The 24,960-nt window shown below is 45.9% G+C and overlaps 1 protein-coding gene across 2 annotated transcripts in view; it reads right to left on the reverse strand.

The window, feature by feature from the left end:
* SCAMP3 (secretory carrier membrane protein 3) overlaps positions 1-24,960 on the reverse strand; it is a 93,046-nt gene that overhangs the window by 16,943 nt on the left and 51,143 nt on the right. For both annotated transcript variants that reach the window (XM_085638496.1, XM_085638497.1), the window contains exons 5-7: positions 11,481-11,609; positions 11,208-11,367; positions 1,849-1,950 (exon numbers count right to left, since the gene is read on the reverse strand). In XM_085638496.1, the coding sequence (XP_085494622.1) occupies positions 1,849-1,950; positions 11,208-11,367; positions 11,481-11,609 (391 nt within the window). The remainder of the gene's footprint in view (positions 1-1,848; positions 1,951-11,207; positions 11,368-11,480; positions 11,610-24,960) is intronic.

The raw sequence follows: 24,960 nt of genomic DNA on the forward strand, positions 1-24,960 counted from the left end.
TTCCTCCCCGCAGGCTTCATCGCGTTTCCTAACGCTACTAACACGGACGTGCCGGCTCCCTCGGAACCTTTTACGTTTCCAGGAATTGGCCGGACTCGTATCCGACGGGCCATATTATTCAAATAGTGGCTCACCTGAAATCACTGGTAAGCCCTAGCAGGACTCACTACTCCTTACCTTGCGCTCACGCACTTCCCTACCTCTTTGTTTACCCTCCGGTTCCCCCGCAGGTTAACTTTCCCGCCTCCACGGAGTTCTCTCCATCCAACGAGTCCCCGCCTTCAACACCAGCGTTCGGTTCGGACGTATGAGACGGAATTGCGCCTCACACACCACCTAGTGTGGCTCATCTCCCCTTCACGTTCCCTGCACTGTAAGTTCTTTTCCCCTTGATAGTAAGTTGTTCTCCACCACCTCTGGGGCACTCCTCTCTCCTTGTATATTACTATTCGCTCCCCTTTTATTCCACTCTCCTTGCGCCTTCTTTATTTCTTTTTAACCTCCTTTCCTAACTCTGCATACTGTTATTCTTCTCCCCCTCCCTACCAGGCTTCCCCCCAGGCAACTAATTGTCATTCTCCTGTCCTGAAGAGATCCCACCACTCGCAAAGGGATCGAAACGTCGTCGACAACCATTTCTAAACTCCATTGTATTGCAAATTGAAATGTCGGAGTATGAAATGTCTTACTGACTTTTTGTTAATAACTACCTTCGTGCACCAAAAAGTCACCTTTTAAATCACTTGCCTGGGTACCGGAAATCGGCTGATTTCCTCTTACACTGCCACCAACTCACTCACTGTTTTATATTTTTCTCCCTCACTATTTACTGTAATTTACCAGTAATTTCTGCACTGTCTTCAAACATAAAACCCAATTTTTCCATTGTACTAATTGTGGCATCTTAATTTACTCTACTTGAATGGGACCATTGTTCCTTTACAAAAATGTATATACCCTCGGTCCCTTCTGACTCCTAGGGTCTCCTTGTTCCTTATAATCGTATGCATATAAGTAACATCTACCTAAATGTATGATCCTCACAATAATAATTCAATATTTTTTCAAATCTACTGGTTCAAAGTCAAGATGTCCAAGTTGTCTCTATACCAAACAAAGGATGGGCAGGTAACAAGGAAGACGGTACCCTAGGACATAAAATGTGAACGTGTGAAACACTACAATTTTTCTGGGAACTTACATTTTAAAGGAGAATTATAATAATGAGATGCATGCTTCAAAAGATCTTCATTGCCTTGTCTTAATCTGGCAACATTGATTAGTAAAGTAACTACATTTTATGCTGCAGAAGACAAACACTAAACCTAAGTTCAAGAAATTGTGTTGCAGTTTTTTTTCTTTGTCAATTGAAAGGATGCTTTATGAGAGCTGTTTACCTTGAAAAAAATAATGAAATCTGCCAATTGCCTTTTAAAGAACTTTGTGTGCAAACTAATTGGGAAAACTATATTTGTGGTTTACTGCCCATGTTTCAAAGTATTAGTATCCTTGGTCAGGTTGTTGAATCTCAATAGTGTTCTATTTTTTTATAATTCTGAAAATTATAATGTTTGAGGTTGCATTTTTGTGCAAACTGATTTCAGTACTTTTTGGGTAAAACCAAATGAAACAAACGTGCCTAGTGTTTCATTAAAATGAGAAAGCAGAACTACAAATCATCGGTTTCGGTCAACATCCAGCTCCAGTCCAATATGGAAGGATCAGCACCAAGAAACATGGCAAACAACCAAGACACTTGAAGCAATACTGTCCAGGCAAAATGTATTTTACTCAAAGTCTTCAATCTTTTTTCTGCATTCTTTTTACTCTGCTTAATCTAGGACCTACCTGAAGCCCCAACCTGGGATGCCAATTGCCTGCAAGACATATACAATGTCCTGCACGAAGAAGATGAAGAAGAAAACGAAGAAATTAAATGAACTGTCACTCCTAGGTAGGAAAAAAAAATAAAAAAATGAATAGGTAGAATTTAATACTTTCAATGAACAATTAAGCAAACATACATTTTGCAGAGCAAAACAATGAGAATATCCCCATGTTTTACCACCTAACTTCCACAATACATAGCATACCACTGGGACACAGACCTACTTTAAGGCACTGTTCTATGCATTTTTAATCCGGACTTAATCTCAGATCCCTTCGTTTTTTTTATTTATTTAAAGTAGACACCACATACATGCCTTTTAGGTTTATTCTTCCTTTATTCCCCATTACCCCATATCCTTTTCAATATTCAGTTCCCTAACCAATTTCTTTCTCTATAGAAAGATGCTCACAATTCCATTCCCTATCACTTTCCTTTAAGTAAAATTTTCTCATAAGTGACACCGTTCGGTTCGTATTACCCTTACTTTTAGCTCTTATTTTCTTACCTGCACCTTTTAATACAGTTTCCTGATTTCTTTAACTATTCCAAGAGCTTTTTATAGAGTAACTCAAGAGAGACAACAACAACATGTCACACATAGAACACACTCTCACATGGTGAAATATCTGTACCCAGTCTTGCTACATTACTCAGGTTTTAACAAACCTATTAACCAGTTATCCTTAGGTATACTGACAGATACCTAATACCGCTATAAAACAAAAAGTAGAATGGATAGAAATACTTCACTGTACACATGAAATACTGCAGCGCCACTCTTCCCTATAAGGAAAGAAACAGTGAGGGTATGTATTATTGCAAGCTAGTCCAAATACCCGGTAGGAAGCTGGCTCTTTATATAATGAACCAAAACGAGGTACACTGTGTAAAGAGTACAGGCAACTCTTATTGGTTTACAAAAGCAAAAATGACACTACATGCTCCCTTTTGTGGTAGTGTGGGCGAGCAGTTTAGGCATATTAGAGGGTAGTGTTAAGCATTTGGTGTGCTCATAAAGGCAATAAATGAGACACACTGAAGAATAAATCCAGGACCAATTTAGAAAAATAAGTCGTATTTGGACACTTGTGTCCCATCCAACTACAGACCAATCAGTTTAATAGATAATTTGCAAAATATCTTCTTCCGCCAAGTTCTGGATAAACTCCAGAGCTGGATGGAGAAGATGGTGCTGTCCCCCTACCATGCAGGCTTCCGCTCCAAAATTAGTACGTGTGACCAAGCTTTTAGATTTACTCTGCTTACCTGGAAGTATGTGCTACTGAAAAGACGAAAGCTCTACGTGGCATTTGTCGACCTAAGAGCTGCGCTCGACTTAGTGCCACACAAATTGCTTTGGGAAGTAATGCTTGACCTAGGGACCCCCAACTGAACTGGTGAGTTTGATAGCTAGACTCCATGAGGATAATTATGCCCAGGTCAGATGGGGAACACAAGGCAAATTAACTGATAAAATACCAATACAACGTGGGGTGAGTCAGGGATGTGCGCTTGCTCCTACACTATTTTCCTTGTTTATTAACGATATGGCAAGCAGCTAGAGTGCAGGAACGACTCCCCTGTTGTGAATGGCACGAAGGTCCCAATCCTGCTCTTTGCAGAGGATTCCTTACTTATTTCCACAACCCCAATGGGCTTGCAAATCCTAGTGGATACGTTTTTGGATTTCTGCAGGAGTTTGGAACTAAACGTTGCTAAAACTAAATTTATGGTGCTCAGGAAAACTAAGGGCAAATCAAGAGAGGTTAGGATCGCACTGGAACCATCAGAACAGGTGAAAAGTTTAGACTATCTGGCGATAAGACTGAGCAATACACTAGGCTGGGAGAAACAATTGGAAAAGAGCCATCTAACTCTCGTTCACAGGTCAAAATCAATACTGAGACATTACAGGCAATCTTATACTCTATAACTGACCCAGCACTTGAAGTGTATCGAGCAAAAGCTCCGAGAGGTGCCTTGTATGGAGCAGAGATATGGGGGTAAATCAATACATATAAATTGACGACATCTGAAAATATCTTTGCTAGATCACTCATTTCAGTACCTATTACCATTCCCTTAATTCCATTGTTTTTTTTACCTTGGGACGAAAAGAATTGGTGATATGGCCTCATTGAAACCGCTTGTGAAGAACACCACAGCTTTCTGATTATTGCAACTCTCTAAAGTAGGTCTTGAAGATCAGTGGTGCTAAAAGCCTACCTTGGTTTAAGCATGTTGCAAGTTGGTTTACAACACTTGGTATGACAGATCTATGGGAACACCCAGAGAAGGCAAAAAGAGAAGATTGTCCAAAGCTGAAGATCAGGTATTGGGCGGCCGTGGAAGAACGTTACGCTACTAGGTCAGCAAACGGCCAATTAACTTTACCGTTTTTATGTGCTAAGCCATGCCCTTCCTTTGAACCCTTCCTGGATCAAATCACGCCACCACTTGCAAAAAGCTTATATGTTAGATTTAGGTATGGTATCCTCCTATTACGGTTTCCCAGTAACCAGGCCACAGGACTATCTTTAGAACTTTGCCCCGCATGTGTCAAAACAATGAAGACAGAACAGCACATCCTCTTTTTCTGTATAAAATATCAAAAGATCCATAGGAGATAGATACGACCGACCTGCTTGAACATTGGAGCCAGGCAACACCAGGTTGCATATAGAATCCTGAAAACTGATAACACAGGACCAATAGTCTATGTGGTCAGTTATTTCCTATTCTCGTTCTGGATCAAACGAGAAAAGTTTTTTGCACATAGCTGGAGCCGATCATTAAAAATTAAAACCTTTGTGATTCCAAAAGTTGATTTATTAGCACAAATGAAATGAACGTTGTATACAAAAACTTTTTAAAATCTTTTTTTAATCAAAATGTTCCTAGTGTTGTGTTCAGTTTAAATGCATGATTCACATGATACTAGTTGATCATTGTTTTTAGAATTTTAGTCATGCCTTTTTCTTTTACCTATTTTAGATATGTCTGATGACTTATCTTGTTTAATTGTCCTAAAACAAGAAGTCTTAATTGCATTTGTGTACTTCGATGGTTTTAAGAAAAAAAACGAATAAAGTTATTCAAACTAAAGTCGTATTTTTATACACATCTTGATAGAAGAACCCAGTTATCAAGTAAATACTTTTCTAAATATTGATTTTTACAGGTAAGTAAAATGTTCACTTAAAAGAATCATTATGCAGCATTGCTTTCCCATGGGGAAAAAGGCATACGTTGTATACAATTATTTACAGTGTTTCTCTGGGGCCTCCTTGAGACTTGGGGAGGGGGGGTGGCTAAGGTCCAAAATACCACCAGACGTTACTCGTTACCTGCCGTGGGAAGTCTAAGTGAAGAGGTGCTGGTCGGGTCGGTAGCTTTGCGCGCTACGCCAGTGGAAAGAAGGGAGCCACCTAGACACATGCTGCAGAGGTCAGACTTAGGTTCAAGTCCAGAAGCTCCCAACGGGGGTCTCGGGTCACAAAGGTCTTGGGAGCAAGCGGGCACAGCCAGTTTGTCGGTACCCGGGCTGTTAGGTTGGTTGACTGGGCTCTGTGCATCCAAGGTCCTCGGGGTTGTTGGTCTTGCTGGTTGCAGGTGCAGAAATCAGGACAGCTTGGCTACTCTAAAAGTGGGTCTCTGTGGTGCAGACGCCCCCAGACAGCTGCTCGGACTCGTTGCTGTAGCGTTCGGACTAGACTTAAACAGGTCTTGGTTGCTGCAAGGGGTCCAGTACCCCAGGTATTTGAGCTCCAGTCGGTCCTGGTGTCCTCTCACTCGGTGGTGGGACAGATCCGACCTTCAGGGTCACAGGTGCCTCTTCCTGGGAAGCAGATTCATCGGGCTGGCTGGGGAGTGGCAACATGGTAAACTGGACTCTGCTTCTTTGGTGCCTGCATACCGCAGGGGAGTACACTTTGTCATGATTTTCAAGGCTGGTGCAGGCAGGCAGGGTTTAGCACCAAAAGTCCACTGTAGTCTTCAGTTCTCGTTGACTCATGGCTCTTCTTTGTCCTCTTCTTCTGGATCAGTCGAATCGGAGTTCCTTGCATCAGGGGTGCCTTCTAACTATTCAATTTAGATGCATTAGGTAGTGCCAGGCAGTAGCCAATGGGCTCCTAACCGTTAGGGTGAGTACACATAGTATATGACCACTTCCTGTGGGAAGTGGGCATAATCTTGACCCACTGTGCCCAATTCTACCAAAAACCAAGATGGTGAAATTCTCATTTTCGTGTTCACATCAGGTAGCCCACCTTAGGGGTGTGAACTGGCCTGATGGGAGCACGCCTCCTGATGAGCTAATTATCCCGCCTGTCCTGATGTCAAATGGACCTAGGGCAGGGGAGTGGCATTTCAGCAGGGGGGGGGGGGGGGTCTTGGTCGCATATGAAAGGTGGCAGAGTCTTTCACCTGTAGGGGGTCAGAAACCTGTCTGTGGTGGCAGGCGGGTCTACACCAGTCAGCAGCCAGTACACTAGTAGTTGGTAGGTTTTCAGGTGCAACTCTACGGTGCCCTCTAGGTGCATGTATTGATAAATCCTTCACTGGAATCGGTGTGGGCTTATTAATATGATAGGTTTGATACCAAAAATCTTTAGTTTCAGTCAAGCCATCATGGAGCTGGGGGAACACATAATCACCACTGCCCAGTACATATACTAAAGATGGCTTCCCTGTTCACTGGCAAAGTCCAAGAATCAACATGGACATCACTGGGGCATATCTGCGCATGCAGATATGTCCGCACATGTAATATAATGCACCCTGCCTTTGGACTGTAAGGCCTGCTGTAGGGGTGACTTCCTACTATTACATGCAGTGTCAGCTGGCATGGGACACAGGAGGTGTGCCTTGCTGTGTCTTCACTTTTCTCTGCACCATGTCCGTAGCCTGCAATGGCTGTTTGCGTGAGTGTACTGAGGGGTCCCTTAGGGTGGCACAATTCATGCTGCAGCCCTTAGGGACCCCCTTTAGCCTCCTAGCTCGATGTACCAGGGGTCCCATTTATTAGTGACTTTTAAGGGGTGCTAAAGGAATTGCCAATTATGGGAACAATTATACAGTTTTAGGGATTGAGATCTGGCACTGGGGACCTGGATAGCATGACCCCAGTGCACTTCTGTCAAAATTACATCAAATACCAGGCAAAAAGCGGTGTTGAACATGTCAAAGAGGGTACTTTCCTACACACACTACTTATTTTCATAACATATGCATGTACAGGCGTATCATCGGATCAAAGACCAGTTCAGAGCACATCCCTGAAGCTCATGCACAAGTTACCACAGGCACTACATCACAACCATGCACTCCAACTAACCAAGCCCACAATATAGATACATCGGATGTATCCTAGATGTATGCAATAAGACATTAACACCTATATGTCTGGTCATTTCTCAAATGGGTAATCTCAGGATAAGCGTATTCGTTCACAACTTCGATTTTTCTTGGCTGTTTATCCTCCAAACTCCCTTTCCAGCTTCCTTTTAGAAACAAACCATTTTAGGATTGAACTTATTTATCTTGAGGTTATTGTGGCAACGTATTGGTATACTGGTGTTAAATGATTATCTAGACGTCTCTGACTGAATCAGATGTAGGAGTATCATAAGTTAACTTGATGCTAACACTGGGGGTTTTTTTGTCCTCAATTTTTCTTCTTTTGCCTCCTCCCGTACCCTGTCCAGTTATCTGTTTAACCTGTATCTTGACACTGAATGCCACGAGCAAGGTATGCATGGGTCTGTGGTGGACCTGAAACACACAAACAATGACAGGAGGAATGCTTGCAAATAGACTAACCATTGGCACTTTGGGGTGGATTGTTCCCATGAGGAGTAGACATGGTACTGGTCTGTATAAGGCAGGCCTTTGTCATGAGTTGCACCATGGGTGAAAAACAATGAGTTGGAATGCTACCCTGAGCGGTTGCCAATGGTTAGACTTTTTGCAAGCATTTCTCCATCACCTTTTGTGCGTATTATGTGCGATTTTGGTATTTAACAAGAAGGTGCATGAATGGTACCAGCCCATGCATTTTTTTATCTGAATAAATTGAATGCAGTCACTATCTTCGAAACTTGTGGGCTCTGGGAAACTTGGCAATGACAGAAAAAAACCTGTTGGATGGTAAGAACGAATTCATGTCCCTGGAATGCCAAACGTGCATTTCCCAATATTAAGGAGGTACTTAAAAAGGAACGTACCCACCCTCAGCCATACATTAGAAAGCATACTTCATCATCGGATCTGCTTCCTCGCCAGCATGAATGATGCTAAGTGGACTCATCCTGAGCTCTTGGAGTCTGTGGAGAGTTTTTGGTAAAGTTAATATGGGAGTATTTTAATTCTGTAAATGGTTGCTGTCTGAGTAACTGTTAAAGTTGTATTCAGGTAGGTTAAATTGATATACTTTTATTCACGGCCGGACTGGACTTTTATTATAGAGTTCACCTATCCTTTACAAAATGTAAAGCAAAAACTAGAAGCGGATGTAACTTAGTACACGTTACCTGCCTCAGCATCTAAAAATAGTTAACATGTTTCAGTCATCACAAGTGTGCAGACACATTAATGGGCTTTCATTAGGACTAATGGCACCCTAAATACTTGCACTATCACCACTGATACGTATTCTCATGTTTAGTTTTTCATGGTAGTTACATGCTCACATGTTCTTTTTACGCGCCTATGACCTTGACAGGGAGGGGATACAATAATTCCTCTACATCCCCAGTTAGTTATTATGTACAGTATTTGAAAAGATCCAAAATACATGTCCACACGGTCATGGAAGTCTACAATAACACACCCAGATGGAGGTACAGAAACGGGTTATACAGACGTGTATGTTCTCTAGCTTATGTGAGGGAAGTGGCTAATCTTAACAATAATGATACGAACCGGCGGTCCCCAAAAAATCACCAAGGGCTTGATTACGATGTCAGTCGGAGTTGCCTCTGACCAACACCGTCGCGGTTTCGGGACCCACCAACCTCGTGCGGCGGTTCCGATGAAGCAATTACAATGCGACCATACATGGTGCAGTTGCATACTCTCATTTTTCTATGGGAGCTTTTGCTGCGGCCGTAAACCGGCCATGACACAAGCTCCCATAGAGAAATAGGAGATTCTGTTAATTACTGCACCACATGGCAGGCACCTCAAGGAGGGGGGCACCAACCGGAGGCCGCAAGGTGAATGGGGCCCTGCTTGGGGCCCCCAAACTAGCTTTCAGACAGGCTTTCCATGTCAAAAAGCCTGGCATAGAAAGCCTGTTGTAAACCGAGCATCGTAATCCCGAAGGCGGAAATGGCGTCATATGGGATTACGTTGCGGTCTCCGATCGGCCGACGGGCTCCTGGAGCCTGTCGGAATCCAGCCGGAATGACCAGCCAGTTTCACTTTCGACCACCTAGATTGTAATTAGGCGGTCGGAAGTGAAACAGATGATGTGAGTCGGAAAGCTTCAAACCGGAGGTCGGACGCTTTCCGACTCACAGTGTAATAGGGCCCCAAGTGTCACAGAAGATGATTAGTGGTAAAAAATGCTTGATATATAGGTTAGAAGGCATACTAAATATCTGTGTAAAGAAAGAAAAAAGTTTAATACACGTGTCACTGGCCACTCCAAGACCTAAGTGGCTAGGTGGAGGATAGGAGTGAGTGCCCTCTTGTAGTTTCAGGTGGAACATCGCTTTTGAAGGACCATGAGGAACAATCTCATTCACCAGGAAGAGGTCACTGAGCTTTGTAGAAATGAAGTACATTTCTTACACCAGAGACTGTGTTCCGGAGAGAAAGAGGAATCTCCACCAAAATAGCTAATGGTGAAGGTAGTCCAATGGTTGAAATTGCAAAAGATGCTCCAAGATGCAGGTGGGTCTAGAATAGTGTCCAATAAAATAGAAGAACCTGGAGGCTATTTTGTCTGAAGGACTCTTCTTTTACCCCACAGAAGATGGAGTTGGCTATGTTTTTCTTTCATTCCCTGCCTATCACGAGTTTCTACATCACTGCCGGATACCATTATGCATAAGACCAGCTAACAGGCATCTTGCCTTATGCTTAATAATGAGCAATAATCTCCAAGTATTTGAAGCCCCTGGAAATATAGGAAAACTGTGATAAGCAGGACAGCTTTCAGAACAGAAGCAACAGAAAAGGGAACATCCTTAATCAAGTGTATAATTATCCGAAGACTACGGAGGGCTTGCAACTGAGATGTAGTCACAACGGGCCGGTTATTCAGGGACAGATTAAGGCATATGCTAAACAGATATAATGGCCAAGACTATGATAAACAGCTAAACCCTTACTGAGTGCTGTTCACACCCTTAGGGTCACAATCCTGTCAGAGTATTGATGAACCATCGGCAATTCCCTGAGCACAAGTCTTAGCTACTTCTGACATTTATCTTCATTGAGATGCATAAGCAAGTCGTATTGGTCCAATGAGCAAAATCAACCCACAGGCTGTGCACTTTCAAGATGTGGGTGCCTTGGAGATAAGGGACAAGTTTACCCTACTGGACATGGCAAAGGACACTGCGAAGCAGCATGCGGCTCAGAGTGCTGAAAGATACACAGAAAAAGCGTAGACAAGATAAGCATGTTGGTGCAGATGTATGTACATCCACAGGTACTGATTGCGCACAAGTTGTTTTGCGATTATTGCTAAATGGTAGTTTATAGGGCTGCCACAATGTGGCACACATTTATTGGTCACTTGAGTCAAATGTATGCATAAATCATCTTTATGCATTGGCAGAGCTGTGTGATCTAATTAGAACTGCTGCCAGTCAGGATTAGGTGGTAGAACTGTGAGTCCCAGAGCAGATTAGCAGTGGGTCAAGACGGTGGTGAACTGGCAGCAGTCCCTAATATCACACAGCAATCTACCAACACACAAGAGGTAATTCTAGATGGTCATCCGCACACATATCTATGAATGCACCTTTCAACATCCACTGCTATTCTAGTGTTAGATCACACAGCTCAGCCAATGCACCCCAGTCCTGCAGCACCCATGCTTTTCATGCAGTTGGATCCATACATTCTCTCAATGCACCATATTCTAGCCCTGCGTCACTGCTCTGCCATTCCAATACGAGGAAAAGCACACCTAAATAGTAACCTGTCAGTCCTTTCTCTGCTAGGACAGAGACGCTAATAAACATGGACCTTAAACAATAACACATATTAGAATGCTAGACAGAAACTTGTGTCCTAGTCTAGATAATTTGAGGGTATAGCGGTTAGTTTGACGCGGTCTCTGATGTTTGGGGATACGTACCGGATGGCCTTGTACAATGGCCTGTACCAGCAGAGAAAGGAGCAAGGAGTGAACAGGAGAACCCAGAGGATAGAAAGGCCAAAGTCTGATCCAACAGAAGATTCCACGCAGAACCACGCCATTGTGGCTATGAAATTCATCAGCAGCGTTCCTGTGCTAACTGCAGAGGTACAAAAAGAAGAGCAGTTTGTTAGAGAGAAATAAAACGCCATAGAGTACTTCAGTATCTGTTGCTTTGATGGATATGATTGACGTTTCGGGGGCCGTACTCACAAAGCCAGAGGTAGTACATGGTATTCATAGTCTTCTGACACTGTAACGGGATCTCCAATGGGATGTCCTGATAGAAGCACGGCTGTACTGGACAGAAGGACGGCAATGGGGGCCAGTTGTTCTGCCTCGCTGCAAATCAGAAGGAACACTTAACAAGAAAGTCATGGCTTGGGGTTCATTCTACCATTAACTATTATTGAAATACACATCCAGACACTTCTAGTATTACTATTGTGGCAGGAGACACTTCCAGTATTACTATTGGGAGACTAACATGAGCCTATTTTATCTCTCTCTATTGCCCTGATGGAAGCCTTTTTAAGGTGAAATGTGTTGGCTGCGTGTTTGTAACGTGGATGAAAACCCTAAATAAAGAGAAAACTACCATTTAGACAAGGAGCCAGGAGTCATGATTTGTGCAATACTCTAATGTGTTCGTTGTCTCTCTTTTCTGTGTGTTCACTCTCTCTCTCACCCACTCACCCACCCACCCACCCTGTCAGGGGTAAATGATCAACCTTTTAAATGTGGGAAGAGATTGGAGACTAGGTGGTGAATACCCTTAAACATATCCTTTTGTGGGTTGGCACAGACTCACAAGGCATTCCATCCGTGAAACTACTGTTTCTCACCTACATTTAGCCCCTTTATGTAGATTTGCAAAAGGTGGCAACATTAGTTGTGCTAGAACCCAAAACCTGATGTAATAAGATCCCCAACAAAATCAGAGACTATTACAAGTGTTCTGATACAATTGAGAATGTCGTCATAGAGTACACTATGCAGTATTCAGTCTGCATGTGTTTTAGTCAATGAAATACTAGATGATGGTTGTCATTTAGTTTCAGGTCATCAAGACACCTTATTTCTAGTCTTACAGTTTAACTTCACAGCTTAAAGCACTTGGGGAATCAAATAATCGGTTGTTTCCACAGAACCAACTGTTAACATAAATGTTAATAGAAAACCCCAGGACTGGAAATGTGGTGTCCTAAAGATATGGAGGTAAGTGCAGCCCTGGCCAATACCCAGGCCAGGGTCGCTAGGGCTGCCGCTGTAAGGCACATACACAGCTCTAAGTTGCCCTGGTTAACGAAAATGGGTGCTATGTCCAAGTTAGCTGCCTATTAATTCACCTGTGGCCTAAAAGCCCAGCTGATAAAATACCCCTATACCTGAGAACAGGGCTATTCTACAGGTATGCTCACAGGGACTGGCTTGTAAAGTTGCCCACCGCATTAAACAGCCAGTCATTTTTATCCCGGTAGCAGGCAGCACTGCCAGTGGTGGTTAAGGTGAAAGCAGAGACACCTTTCTGAGACTGGGACACATATGGACTTTTGTCCGGTCAGATCAAAGTCCAGCAAAAAAATGATACACATGAATGGCTAGAGGACAGGATGACCAGTCAGCGCAGAGCTATTCCGAGGACCAGTGATCTGTACAAAATGGGTATTATAGACACACGCACTTGTTCCCATTGTTTTTAGAATGAAAACAAAGAAATTGATGCAACTACAATATTGTTATTGTAAAGGCAGAATTTACTTGCATGTGTTTTAAAATGGAAAGATTTGTTTTTTAAATTAAGACTGTTAGAATGTAAAAAAAATTAAGTTGTTCAATGAAGCAAAGTTAGAAAATAAATGTAAGCTCTGACAAAGGCATTTCCTCAAACGCTGATTGAGGATATTACGCCTAAACAGTGACCTTTACTTATCTAAAATCTCTAAATCTCACCTAAGGACACTTGTGTGTTATTTTTCCATTACATTAAATGTCATGTCCTGACTTCTTTCATTTCTATGAAATAAAACGTCTCTACATTTTTCTTTTTTATATACAATCAAAACACAGTTGTAGATGGATTTTTTAGTACCCATATTTTTGCAGTTTGGAATATAGCAAGTGTTACTGCTGCAAAAACTATACCCTCAAATTTCAGTGGAACGGATTCAGATGATCCCAGCAATACCAGAACCTACCTTGCCAATATGCTTCAACTGATGGCAAGTTACAATAATAAGTGGAGAGATCAGGCTACAGGAGTATACGCGTATACCCAATTGAGACCTGGGTAGTGAATATGTGTAACAAACAATGTCTCAACAGGTAATACTTATTAGGCTAATTAGCAAACATGCACGTATAGTTGCAAAACAGAAAGGAACAGGGAGGCTCCAAGGTAAAGGTTTGCGCCAGGGGTACTATATATTTAAAAAAAACCTGCATTGGGAAGGACAGAAGAAACAATAGTATCAGCACGCGTGCACAACTTCTAGCTGCAGATTCCTTACCTCTGAATAGATACCCAAGCAATACCTCCCTGGAGGGGGGTCTGCAAATGCGATTAAACCAAAAAGACATGCAGGACCGAATGAGCAAAATGGCCATCATGAAGGACCCGACTTAAAGTTTTATGAATGTGTGTAATGATGCCCACGTCGCTGCCAGGCAGCTGTCCAGGAGAGGAACGCCACACGCTAACTCAGTGGTAACAGCTTTGTCTCTGGTAGAGTTAGAATGCAAGCCCTCAGGGGGCTGTTCCTTGGCCAATATGTAGCAGATCTTAATGCACAGGACAATCCATCGTGAGATGATCGTCTTATGTACAGCTTTCCTTTTTTTGCTCCCACATAGCCCATAAAGAGTTGATAGTCCACCCAGAGCTCTTCTATGGTGAAGGTAGAACAAGGCTCTCTTTGGGTCCAGGCAATGAAGTGTCTCCTCTTATCTGGAGGGATGAGGTGGAGCAAAGAAAGTAAGCAGGGTGATGTTCTGACCTACATGGAATGGAGTCACAGCCTTTGGAAGGAAGGAGGCATGGGTCTGGAAAACCAGCTTGTTAGGGGAAAAGGAGGGTGCACAGAGTGTCTGCAGTTCGTTGACACTTCTAGCCAATGTTATGGCCACTAAAAAGGAAGTTTTTATGGTCAAAAGCCTAAGAGGGCAATCGTGCAGAGGTTCAAATGGTGCACACATGAGAAAGGTAAGGACTAGGTTGAAGTCCCACTGAGGCATGTTAAAGGGCGTAGGTGGAAATATATGCTACAGGCCTTTAAGGAGCCTAGCCACAACAGGTGAATTGGAGGGAAGGCTGATCTGGTAACCGCAAGAATGCCGAGATACTAGACAGATAACCCTTAACTGTGTCCAAAGCATAGCCCTGCTGGGCCAAACACAATACAAACAACAGAACTCGTGAGAGAGGTACAGATTGGGGGGGGGGGGTCAACATTGTGGGAAGCCCAACAGGACACACATTTCTCTTAACGGCAGGCAGATACCGACTTGGTGGAGGGATGCCTGGCTGCCAGAATAACATTGCAGACTTGAGGAGTAAGGTCTAAAGCTGTCAATTGTCACCTCTCAATCTCCGCGCATGCAGGTGGAGGGTGCGTAGCTTCGAGTGCAGAACCCTGCCATGTTGCTGCGACAGAAGATCCTCCCAAAGAGGCAACCTGACTGGAGAGCATATGGTCTTGCTCAACAGCTCAAGATACCAGACTCTGTGCCTAATTCAGAGCCGCAAGAATGACTTGGACCAGGTCATTCCTGATCTTCTTAAGAACTCTGGGCAAGAGTGGTATTGGTGGAAAACATACAGGAGGCTAGAGCAGATTTAGCCATGGCTCATCCCACTGCTGAAAGAGGCCTTGCACCACCGCAAAGACTCTTGACAAAGGATCTACGACCCCACCGACCTTTTTGTTGCAGTACCATATGGCGGTGATGATGTCTGAACACCTGCACCAGCCTTCCCTTGATCGAAGGAAGAAATGCCTTAAAAGAAAGTGAATCGCCTGAAGCTCCAACAGGTTTAAGTGAAGCTCGGACTCCACTGGAGACCAGAGTCCTTTAATCTTTACCTAACCCCAATGGCCACCACAGCCCAGAAGTTGCGCATCGGTCACTACAGATCGCTCCGGTTGGAGAGGGGCCTGCCACTGACCCACTTGTGGTTTGTTAGCCACCACTGTTGGTCTTTTGCCGTCCCTCTGAGATTGGGACCGTGTCGCAGCAATTTCCCTGATGCTGCACCCCCTGGGCCTTCAGTTTTCACTACAGAGCCCACATATGCCAGCGGGCATGTGTCACAAGCAGGATGCAGGAGGCCAGGAGCCCCACTGTCGGTGTCAGTCTCACCCGAAATCCAGGATAGATACTGAAACATCTGTATCATAGCCTGGACTCCCTGATCAGGAGAATAGGCCAGAATCTACACTTTGTCCAAAACGGTTCAGATGAAAGGGAGTGTCTAAGAGTGAAATAAACGTGACTTCGGCACGTTGATAGTTAACCCTGAGTGCAGGAGGTTCGCCGTAGTCTAAAGGTGGGTGGCATCTGTTTGGGGCAAGCCTGCCTTCAACAACCAGTTGTCTAGGTAGGGGGAAGACTGAAATCCCAGACCTCCACAGAAGAGCTGCCACCACTGCCATTACCTTGGTGAACACCCGAGGGGCAATGGTAAGGCTGAAAGGTAGCACAGCAAACAAACTGCTTGTGGCCCACCGTGAACCGCAGATGGCATCTGTGGGCTGACAAAAAGGCGATGTGGAAATAAGCAACCTGCAAGTCCAGTGCTACCAACCAGTCTCCCTGATCTAGTGCAGACAAAACTCGAGCGAGCATGAGCATTTTAAATTTTTAGTTCAAGAAGAGGTTGAGAAGACGCAGCTTTAGGACAGGATGAAGTCCTCTGTCCTTATTTGGAACCAAAAAGTACAGGGAATAGCAACTATGACCTACCTTCTGATGCAGGCATCCTCTATATGGCTCCCTTGGCTAAGAGAGCCTGCACTTCTTGACAGAGCAAGAAGAGATGGTCCTCTGTAAGCCAAATGTAAGTGGGTGGCATGGGTGGGTTGGTGTTCACAAAGGGAAGGGAGTATTCCCTTTGGACTGTCTGTAGTACCCAATGGTCTGATGTTATTGACCGCCAATGGGGGAGGAGATGGCGTATCTTGTCTCCCACTTGTGCTTATGATGGTCTGAGGGCAGACTAAAGATGCTTGGAGTTAGTGGCTGATAGGGGGTGGGGGATGCGGACTGACCGCCTGTCCCAAGTGGTCTCTGGGAAAGACGACATCGGCCATGAAAATGCTGGAAACCTGTTGGCCGTGATTATTTGGAAGGGTATGGACTTGGTTGGAGATCCCTTCCGTAGCCACAAGGCGGTTTAGAGTTAACGAGGGGCCACAGACCAGTCCAAGGACCTGGCCGTAGCTCTGCAGTCTTTGAAGCGCTCTAGCGCTGTATCTGCCTTGTCTCCAAAGAGCGACAGCCATCAAATGGTATGCCGTTGAGGGAAGCCCGGACATCCCTGAAAAAACAGATGTTCTCAGCCAGGCATGGACCCTTAAGGCCACACACGATGAAATCGATCTACCTAGCGAGTCGGTCATGTCAAGCCCACATCTGATGGGGAACTTTGCTGCATTTCTCTCCGTTCTGTAAAAGTCTGAGAGTATTGTCCGGGCCTCCTTAGGGACTATGAGCAGTACTTATGCAACCGAATCCCATAGTGTATGGAAATAACGGCCCAATAGGCATGCAGGTGGACAACGGGGAGGCGGGTGGCCCAGTGAGGAATCCACAGGCAGATACTGTATCCACCAGAAAAAGCGTTACCGAAGGTAAGTAACTTGTTCTTCTGATGGATTCATCTGCCAGTGGATTCCTCACCTTGTGAATAGATTCCCACAACAGTGCCCACTCCCGGAGGAGGGTGTCCACCTTCCTATACCAGAAAGTCTTGAAAAACAGAGCGCGCGAAGTGGCCCTCCCTCCTCATCTCAGAGTCCAAGCAATAATGCTTTGCGAAAGTATGGAGGGAGGCCCAAGTCGCGGCTTTACAAATATCCGCCACAGGAACACCCCGGGCCAAAGCAGATGTAGATGATTTAGCTCTAGTTGAATGAGCCCTAATACTCTCAGTACGAACCTTACCAGGCAGGGCATAGCAGATCTTGATGGCAAGGATGATCCATCTTGATAGAGTGCGCTTGTGCACCGCTCTTCCTTTGGAATGTCCAACATAACCCACGAAGAGCTGATCATCCAGACTAAAGTCCTTCGTTCTGTCCAAGTAAAAGCTTATAGCTCTCTTTGGGTCCAGGCGATGAAGCCTTTCCTCCACAGGCTCCACACTACTGCGCGATGCGCTTGCATTAAGACGCCTTAACGATTTTAATTATCCCGTTTTGTCTTTTATTTTGTTTTTAGTTTTGTCTACTGCTTCTCCTTGCTTTTACTCACCCTCCGCATTGCCGCACTATAATCGTGCCCCTCACCGCTATTTGGCGGCTCTGACCTTCGCGTTCTGCAAGTACTGGGCGCCATCTTGGGTGGGTTCTAGGGAAGCTCTCTCCTCACTCTGCGCTCTAGCAGTCAGGTGGACTGGATAGAGGCAGTTCCTGGGCATTACTCTTATAAGCACGGCTTGAGGTAGGAACAACCCATTAGGCTCCACACTACTGCGCGATGCGCTTGCATTAAGACGCCTCAGCGATTTTAATTATCCCGTTTTGTTTTTTATTTTGTTTTTAGTTTTGTCTACTGCTTCTCCTTGCTTTTACTCACCCTCCGCATTGCCGCACTATAATCGTGCCCCTCACCGCTATTTGGCGGCTCTGACCTTCGCGTTCTGCAAGTACTGGGCGCCATCTTGGGTGGGTTCTAGGGAAGCTCTCTCCTCACTCTGCGCTCTAGCAGTCAGGTGGTCCGGACAGAGCCCTATTTTAACTGGACATCATGGCGCGCTGCGTTTGCGTGCAGCTTGTGCGCCACAGTGACGCCGGAGTCACGCCAGAGTCCAGCCCGTCTGCGCCCGTCCGCGCTGAGGACGGGCTGGCCGGCTGGCCGGCCAGCCGTCTGGTCATCGCAGGGGGAATCCTATGTCCTTTAGATATTCTAGATAAGTGACAAGGGGGCAGCGCACACCTATTTAATTCAAACTTGAACTTTGTTTTGATTCTTACTGACTAAGGTGCTGCAGCGGTATGCTTGCTGTCATTCAAGCATAAAAGTCATAGAGATAGATAACTAACCATGGGGTAGTTACCACTGCGCACAGTGCTGGGGGTAACTATGACCCTTGATTGATGATCACTTGAACAATGATACTCGAACAAATCAATTGAATTGACAAAACATATATTGATTCATATATGTGAAGTGTTTGTACACATATTCATAAGCATCACTTTTTAGACAATACATGTCACAGTAAAAACAGTCTTGAAGCTAATACATGTAAATTAGTAATGAATTGCATTCCAGTACATTCATTTCAGTACACAAGAGAAAAAGAAGTAGCCCAATGCATTTCGGGACCGTTGCGTCCCTTCGTCAGGGGCAATCTAAGGACAAAACATAATGATACATAACATTACCAATGGTAGAAACAATACTCATGAATACTTAAAATAGAACCATTACAAATAGAACAATAAGCGGTTAATCACAAACAGTTAATCACTTTCCGGATATGATAGACCCAATCACTAGGCACGTCCTTCTCAGGCTGAAACCATTCGGACTCATGTTCCCACAAGAACGCTCCGGATGATCTTCTACTTCCTCTAGGCTGTGGATGCTCATTGGTAGGTTCTGGGGATCCGATCCTTCCCCCATCGTCAAGACACAATATTGATATAGGAATCAGTCTGGTGAGTGAAGACTGTATTCTTATTAATGCCCGCTCGCTGATAAATAATAATACTGCTTTTAAGGAGCTTGTACTGGACAGGAAACCCTCGTGGGTCTTTGTCACGGAGACGTGGGCAAAGGACTCCTCTGGTCCAGATCTTGTTGAAGCGGTCCCTGTGGGCTACTGCCTGTCCCGGCAGGATAGAATGGGTCATGTGGCAGGAGGCTTAGCGATTTTGTACAAAGACAGCTTCTATTGCCATACCCTACCTCTATCAGACCCCAAGGATAACTTTTAAGCCTTGTATTTCTCTTTAAAAGGTGTTCATGAGACCACTTTTAATGGGATTCTGATTTATCGTCCCCCCGGTCCTAGAGGGGACTTTGGACAACAGCTGCTCCATATTTTAGAACCCTATTTTGGCCGCGAAAATTTAACTGTTCTGGGAGACCTAAACTATCACCTAGAGTTGTTGGAGGCCACTGATACTCTTTCCCTGCTGGATGTTATGTCAGCCTGTGGACTGACTCAACTGGTCAGAGGTGCTACCCATCGAGCGGGTCATACGCTAGATGGGATTTTTTCGAATGATGGGAGGTTGGTGGTAAAGGACCCCTTTTTCCTTTCATGGTCCGATCATCTGGCTGTCCCGTTTGAGGTGTCTTGCTCGACCGTCGACAGGTACGAAAAAGTTCTGAGCAAAATGGAACTACTTAGGGATTTTAAGAAAATCACTAATAGTTCCTTTGCTCCTTGGGCTTCTAGCCTGTCCATTCCTCATGAGGAGAATGTCCAGGTGGCGGTCGCGCAATTTGAAAAGGCTGTCACTGAGGCGCTGGATGAGTTGGCTCCTATCCGGGCATGTTACTCAGCGAGAAAAAAGCCTTCTGCCCCTTGGTTTTCGGAGCATTTAAGATCTCTCAGACAGGAAGTTAGGAGACGGGAGCAGCTATGGCATACTAGCTGGGATCGGGTGGACAAGGAGGCCCACAAAACCCTGATGAGGAAATATAAGATGGAAGTGACAAGGGGTAAACAGGAACATTTCACGGCCCTTACCTCCTCACTCTCCTCCCCATAGGAGCTTTTCAGGATAGTGGACTCTCTTATGTCCCTTCAAACCCCGGACCCTGTTACTGCTTCGCAGCAGCTCTGTAACAGCATAGCTGTCTTTTTCCAGACGAAGATCTCTGACATTTATTCCGCTTTAGAGCTGCAGAGGACTTTAACAACTGAGCCCCTTGTACTTGGGGATGTGGCTCCGGTTCCCACTGCTTTTACTGAGAATTCCTCTCTGGGACGTTTGGAATCCTTCCCTCCCCTCTCCTTGCAGGATTTAGAGATCCTCCTGAATAATACCAAGTCAGGCTCACCACTGGATACCTGTCCTCTTAAGATCCTTAAGCAATGCAGGGAAACCCTCTTGCCCCCTTTCGTTGACATCATGAATAGGGCTATGAGGGATGGTATTTTCCCCCCTCAATGGAAAAGGTCGGTAGTGAAGCCTTTACTCAAGAAACCATCTCTTGATCCTGGGGTCTTAAAGAACTTTCGCCCCATTTCACTGCTCCCTGCCCCTGCAAAGATGTTAGAAACTCATCTGAATAAACATCTCGCAGCTTTTGTAGAAAGTTCAGGCTGCCTTGATTATTCCCAGCATGGTTTCAGGAGGGAACATAGCACCGAGTCGGCCCTCACCACAGTGCTGGATAATATCCGCACACGTGTGGACGGGGGTCAGACCGCCCTCCTGATCCTGCTGGACCTCACGGCAGCCTTTGATACCCTCTCTCCCTCAGTTTTATCATCTCGTCTGAGGGAGATTGGGGTTGAGGGAGATTGGGGTTGAGGGAGCAGCCCTGTGTCTATTGACCTCTTTCCTCGACCAAAGAGAGCAAAGAGTGAAGTTGGGGGGAGTTCCTATCTCCATCCATGTCTGTGCAATGTGGGGTCCCTCAGGGGTCGGCATTAAGTCCGACCCTTCTTAACATATACGTGACCCCCCTTGCCAGACTAATTAGATCTTTTGGGATGGAGGTAGTTTCCTATGCAGATGACACACAGATCCTCGTCTCTCTCTCCCAGTCAGTTAGTTCGACTGCCTCCAATTTTAGATCTTGTATGGAGGCAGTCGGCCAATGGATGATTCACAATTCATTGAAACTGAATGGGGAGAAGACGGAGGTGATGGTGTTTGGAGGAAAGGAAGAGGCATGGTCAACCGATTGATGGCCGGACTCATTGGGAGCGTGTCCTGTTCCCGCCTCGTCGGCCAAGAACCTAGGAGTTTTGATCGACTCCACCCTCAACATGTGTCAACAAGTTAATAGAACTGTCTCTACCTGTTGGGGCATTATACACATACTGAGGAAAATTAGGCACTATCTCTCGCAGCAGGCAAGGAAACAAGTTGCTGTTGCTCTCATTGGCTCCCGGCTGGACTATTGCAATGCGCTATATGCGGGACTGAATAGAAGTCTGCTGCAGCGCCTGCAAATGGCCCAGAACGCAGCAGCTAGGTTTGTCCTGGATTTGCCCAGGCGTGCCTCGGCTACCTCTGCCAGAAAACTGTTACACTGGCTTCCTATAGAGGACCGGATACTGTTTAAGACCATGTGCATGACCTATAGGGCTTTAGCTAATGGTAGCTCCTCCGGAGTTGGATCTATTTTCTCTCTCTATAACCCCTCCAGGAACTTGCGCTCTTCCAACAGACTTCTCTTATTAGTCCCCCGTATCCGGAAAACTAAATGGGGGGGCAAAGCCTTCTCCATTCTGGCACCTAAGTGGTGGAATGATCTCCCACTGGAACTTAGGTCCCTTCCCACTCTACAGCTATTTAGAAATGCTTTGAAAACCCGTCTTTTTGCGAGGTCATACTTGTAGTTGTGTTCTGCCTTCTGATTTTGATTTGTTTTGTAGGCGCCTTGATGCCTTCGGGTTTTAGTTGCGCAATATAAATTTTATTTCATTAATTCTCCTCCTTTGAGGGATGAGGAGGTGGAGTAACGACTTTGGGCAGGAAAGCAGCCCTGGCCCTGGTCCTGAGTACCATCCTTTCAGCATTTAATGTTAGAAAAGGGGGTTTAGAACTAAGAGCTTGAAGCTCACTCGCCCTCCTTGCCGAGGTTATGGCTACAAGAAAGACAGTCTTAAAGGACAACAGCCTCATAGGACAACTATGAAGAGGCGCAAACAGGGACCTCATCAGAAAAGTTAAGACAAGATTAAGGTCCCACTGTGGCATTACAAAAGGAGTAGGTGGAAACTGGTTTGTAAGGCCTTTGATAAACCTCAGTACAACCGGAGATTTAAATAATGACGGTTGATCAGGTAGACATAGAAAAGCCGATAAGGCTGATAGATAGCCCGTGACCGTGGCCACAGCACAGCCCTGCTGAGCCAAGGAAAGGGCAAACTGGAGCACCTCAGAAAGATGTGCTTTTAAAGGGTCAATGGATCTCTCTCCACACCATTTTACAAACTTGGACCACCTGTAGGAGTAAATGGACTTGGTGTAGTGTCGCCTGGCCGATAAAATAACATCCACCACATCAGGTGGGAGAAGGAAAGAACTCAGGTTGCCCCGTTCAATCTCCAGGCATGAAGGTGTAAGCTCTGGAGGTGGGGGTGTAGAACCTGCCCCTCCGACTGCGAGAGGAGGTCTGCCCTCAGAGGGAGACGGAGCAGAGGGCACGAGGAGAGGTGGAGAAGATCTGTATACCACACCCTTCTTGGCCAATCCGGGGCGATCAATATGACTTGGGCCCGGTCTTGGCGAATCTTCCTGAGAACCCGAGGAATCAAGGGTATGGGAGGAAACGCGTAAAGGAGTTGTGAGCCCCAACTCAACTGAATCGCGTCCCCCAACGCCCCCTGCATCGGAAACTGGAGACTGCAGAATGACGGGCAGTGCGCGTTCTCGCGGGTGGCGAACAGGTCCACCCGAGGGGTTCCCCACGTCCGAAAAACGTAACGAACCACCTCCGGATGGAGCCTCCATTCGTGGTCGGCGGAGAACTGCCGACTGAGACTGTCCGCACGCACGTTCAGCACCCCGGCCAGACGATTTGCCATCAGAAAAATCCGATGGTCCTGAGCCCAGGACCAAAGACGCAGGGCCTCTCTGCAGAGACAATGCGACCCCACTCCTCCCTGCTTGTTGACATACCACATCGCGGTAGTGTTGTCCGTCAGGACTTGAACAGACTGATCGCGAAGGGAGGAAGGCCTTGAGTGCCAAACGAATCGCCCGCAATTCCAAAAGGTTGATGTGAAGCAACCTCTCCTCTGGAGACCAAAGACCCTTGATCTCCAGATCCCCCATATGAGCACCCCACCCTAAGGTGGAGGCATCCGTTATCACTGTGGCCACCGATGGAGTTAGATGGAAGGGCTTTCCTTGAGACAGATTGCCCTCCACGCTCCACCAAGATAGATCCGCTGCAGCTTCTCTGGAGATCCTGATCGACTCCCTGAGATCTCCGTTGTGCTGATACCACTGTCTGCGGAGGCACCACTGGAGCGCCCTCATGTGCCAGCGTGCATGGTTGACCAACTGAATGCAGGAAGCGAACAGACCGAGCAGGCGAAGGACCTTCAGAACTGGAACAACCGCTCCATTGTGGAATAAAGGGACCATCTCCTGAATGTCGAGAATTCTTTGAGGTAGAGGAAATGCTAGACACACAGTAGTGTCCAGTACCGCCCCTATGAACAGGTTGCGTTGAGAGGGCACCAGGTGAGATTTGGGCACGTTTATCGAAAAACCCAATTCGAACAACAGCTGAGATGTAACCTGCAGATGATGCTGCACCATCTCTGGGGACTCTGCCTTCAGAAGCCAGTCGTCCAGGTAGGGGAAAACCGGAATCCCCGACCTCCTGAGATGGGCCGCTACCACTGCCATCACCTTCGTGAAGACTCGAAGTGCGGTAGTAAGACCAAACGGGTGGACCGCAAACTGGTAATGTTGCGACCCAACCGTAAAACGGAGATACTTCCTGTGCGACTTCAGGATTGGGACATGGAAGTACGCGTCCTGCAAGTCGAGCGACACCATCCAGTCTCCTTGCTGCAACGCTTGAAGAACCTGTGCAAGGGTCAGCATCTTGAACTTCTCCTGTTTCAGGTAAAAGTTCAAGACTCTGAGGTCCAGGATCGGACGCAATCTGCCGTCCTTCTTGGGAATCAGGAAATACCGGGAGTAGCATCCCTGACCCCTTTCCTGCTCCGGAACCACCTCTATCGCATCTTTTTGAAGCAAAGCTAGCACCTCCTTCTGCAGAAGAAGCAGATGGTCTTCCGAGCAGTAACCTTGGCAAGGAGGGTAAGGGGGAGGAAACTCCCAAAAGGGAAGGGCGTACCCAGTCTCCATGAGGTTTAAAAACCAAAGGTCTATTGTAACAGATTTCCAACCCCGCAGAAAGGGGACACCCGACCCCCCACAGGCCTTACATGTTCCAGGATGGGGGATCTAGGGCTGCTTCCCTGAAGCTTCATTGGGAACAGAGGAGGCAGAAGATGAAGAGGGGTTGCGGCCAGAACCTCTCCGACCTCTTTGTCTCCCTCTATAGGACCTGTAGAGGGGATTCTGCTGTTGTTGCTGCTGCTGCTGAGGCTGCCGGTAGGAGCGAAACGAAGACCTCCCGAAACCCCTGAACTTCTTAAGTCCAAATCCTTTAGCAGGAGCCTGCAGACCTAAAGATTTAGCAGTTACCCTACTTTCCTTAATTCTCTGTAGGGCAGAGTCAGCCTTCTCACCAAAAAGTTTTTGTCCGTCAAAAGGCAAATCCACCGAGGTGGCCTGAACGTCCGTAGAGAAGCCAG

Source organism: Triturus cristatus, chromosome 12, assembly GCF_964204655.1.
Source record: "Triturus cristatus chromosome 12, aTriCri1.1, whole genome shotgun sequence".
NCBI lineage: Eukaryota > Metazoa > Chordata > Amphibia > Caudata > Salamandridae > Triturus > Triturus cristatus.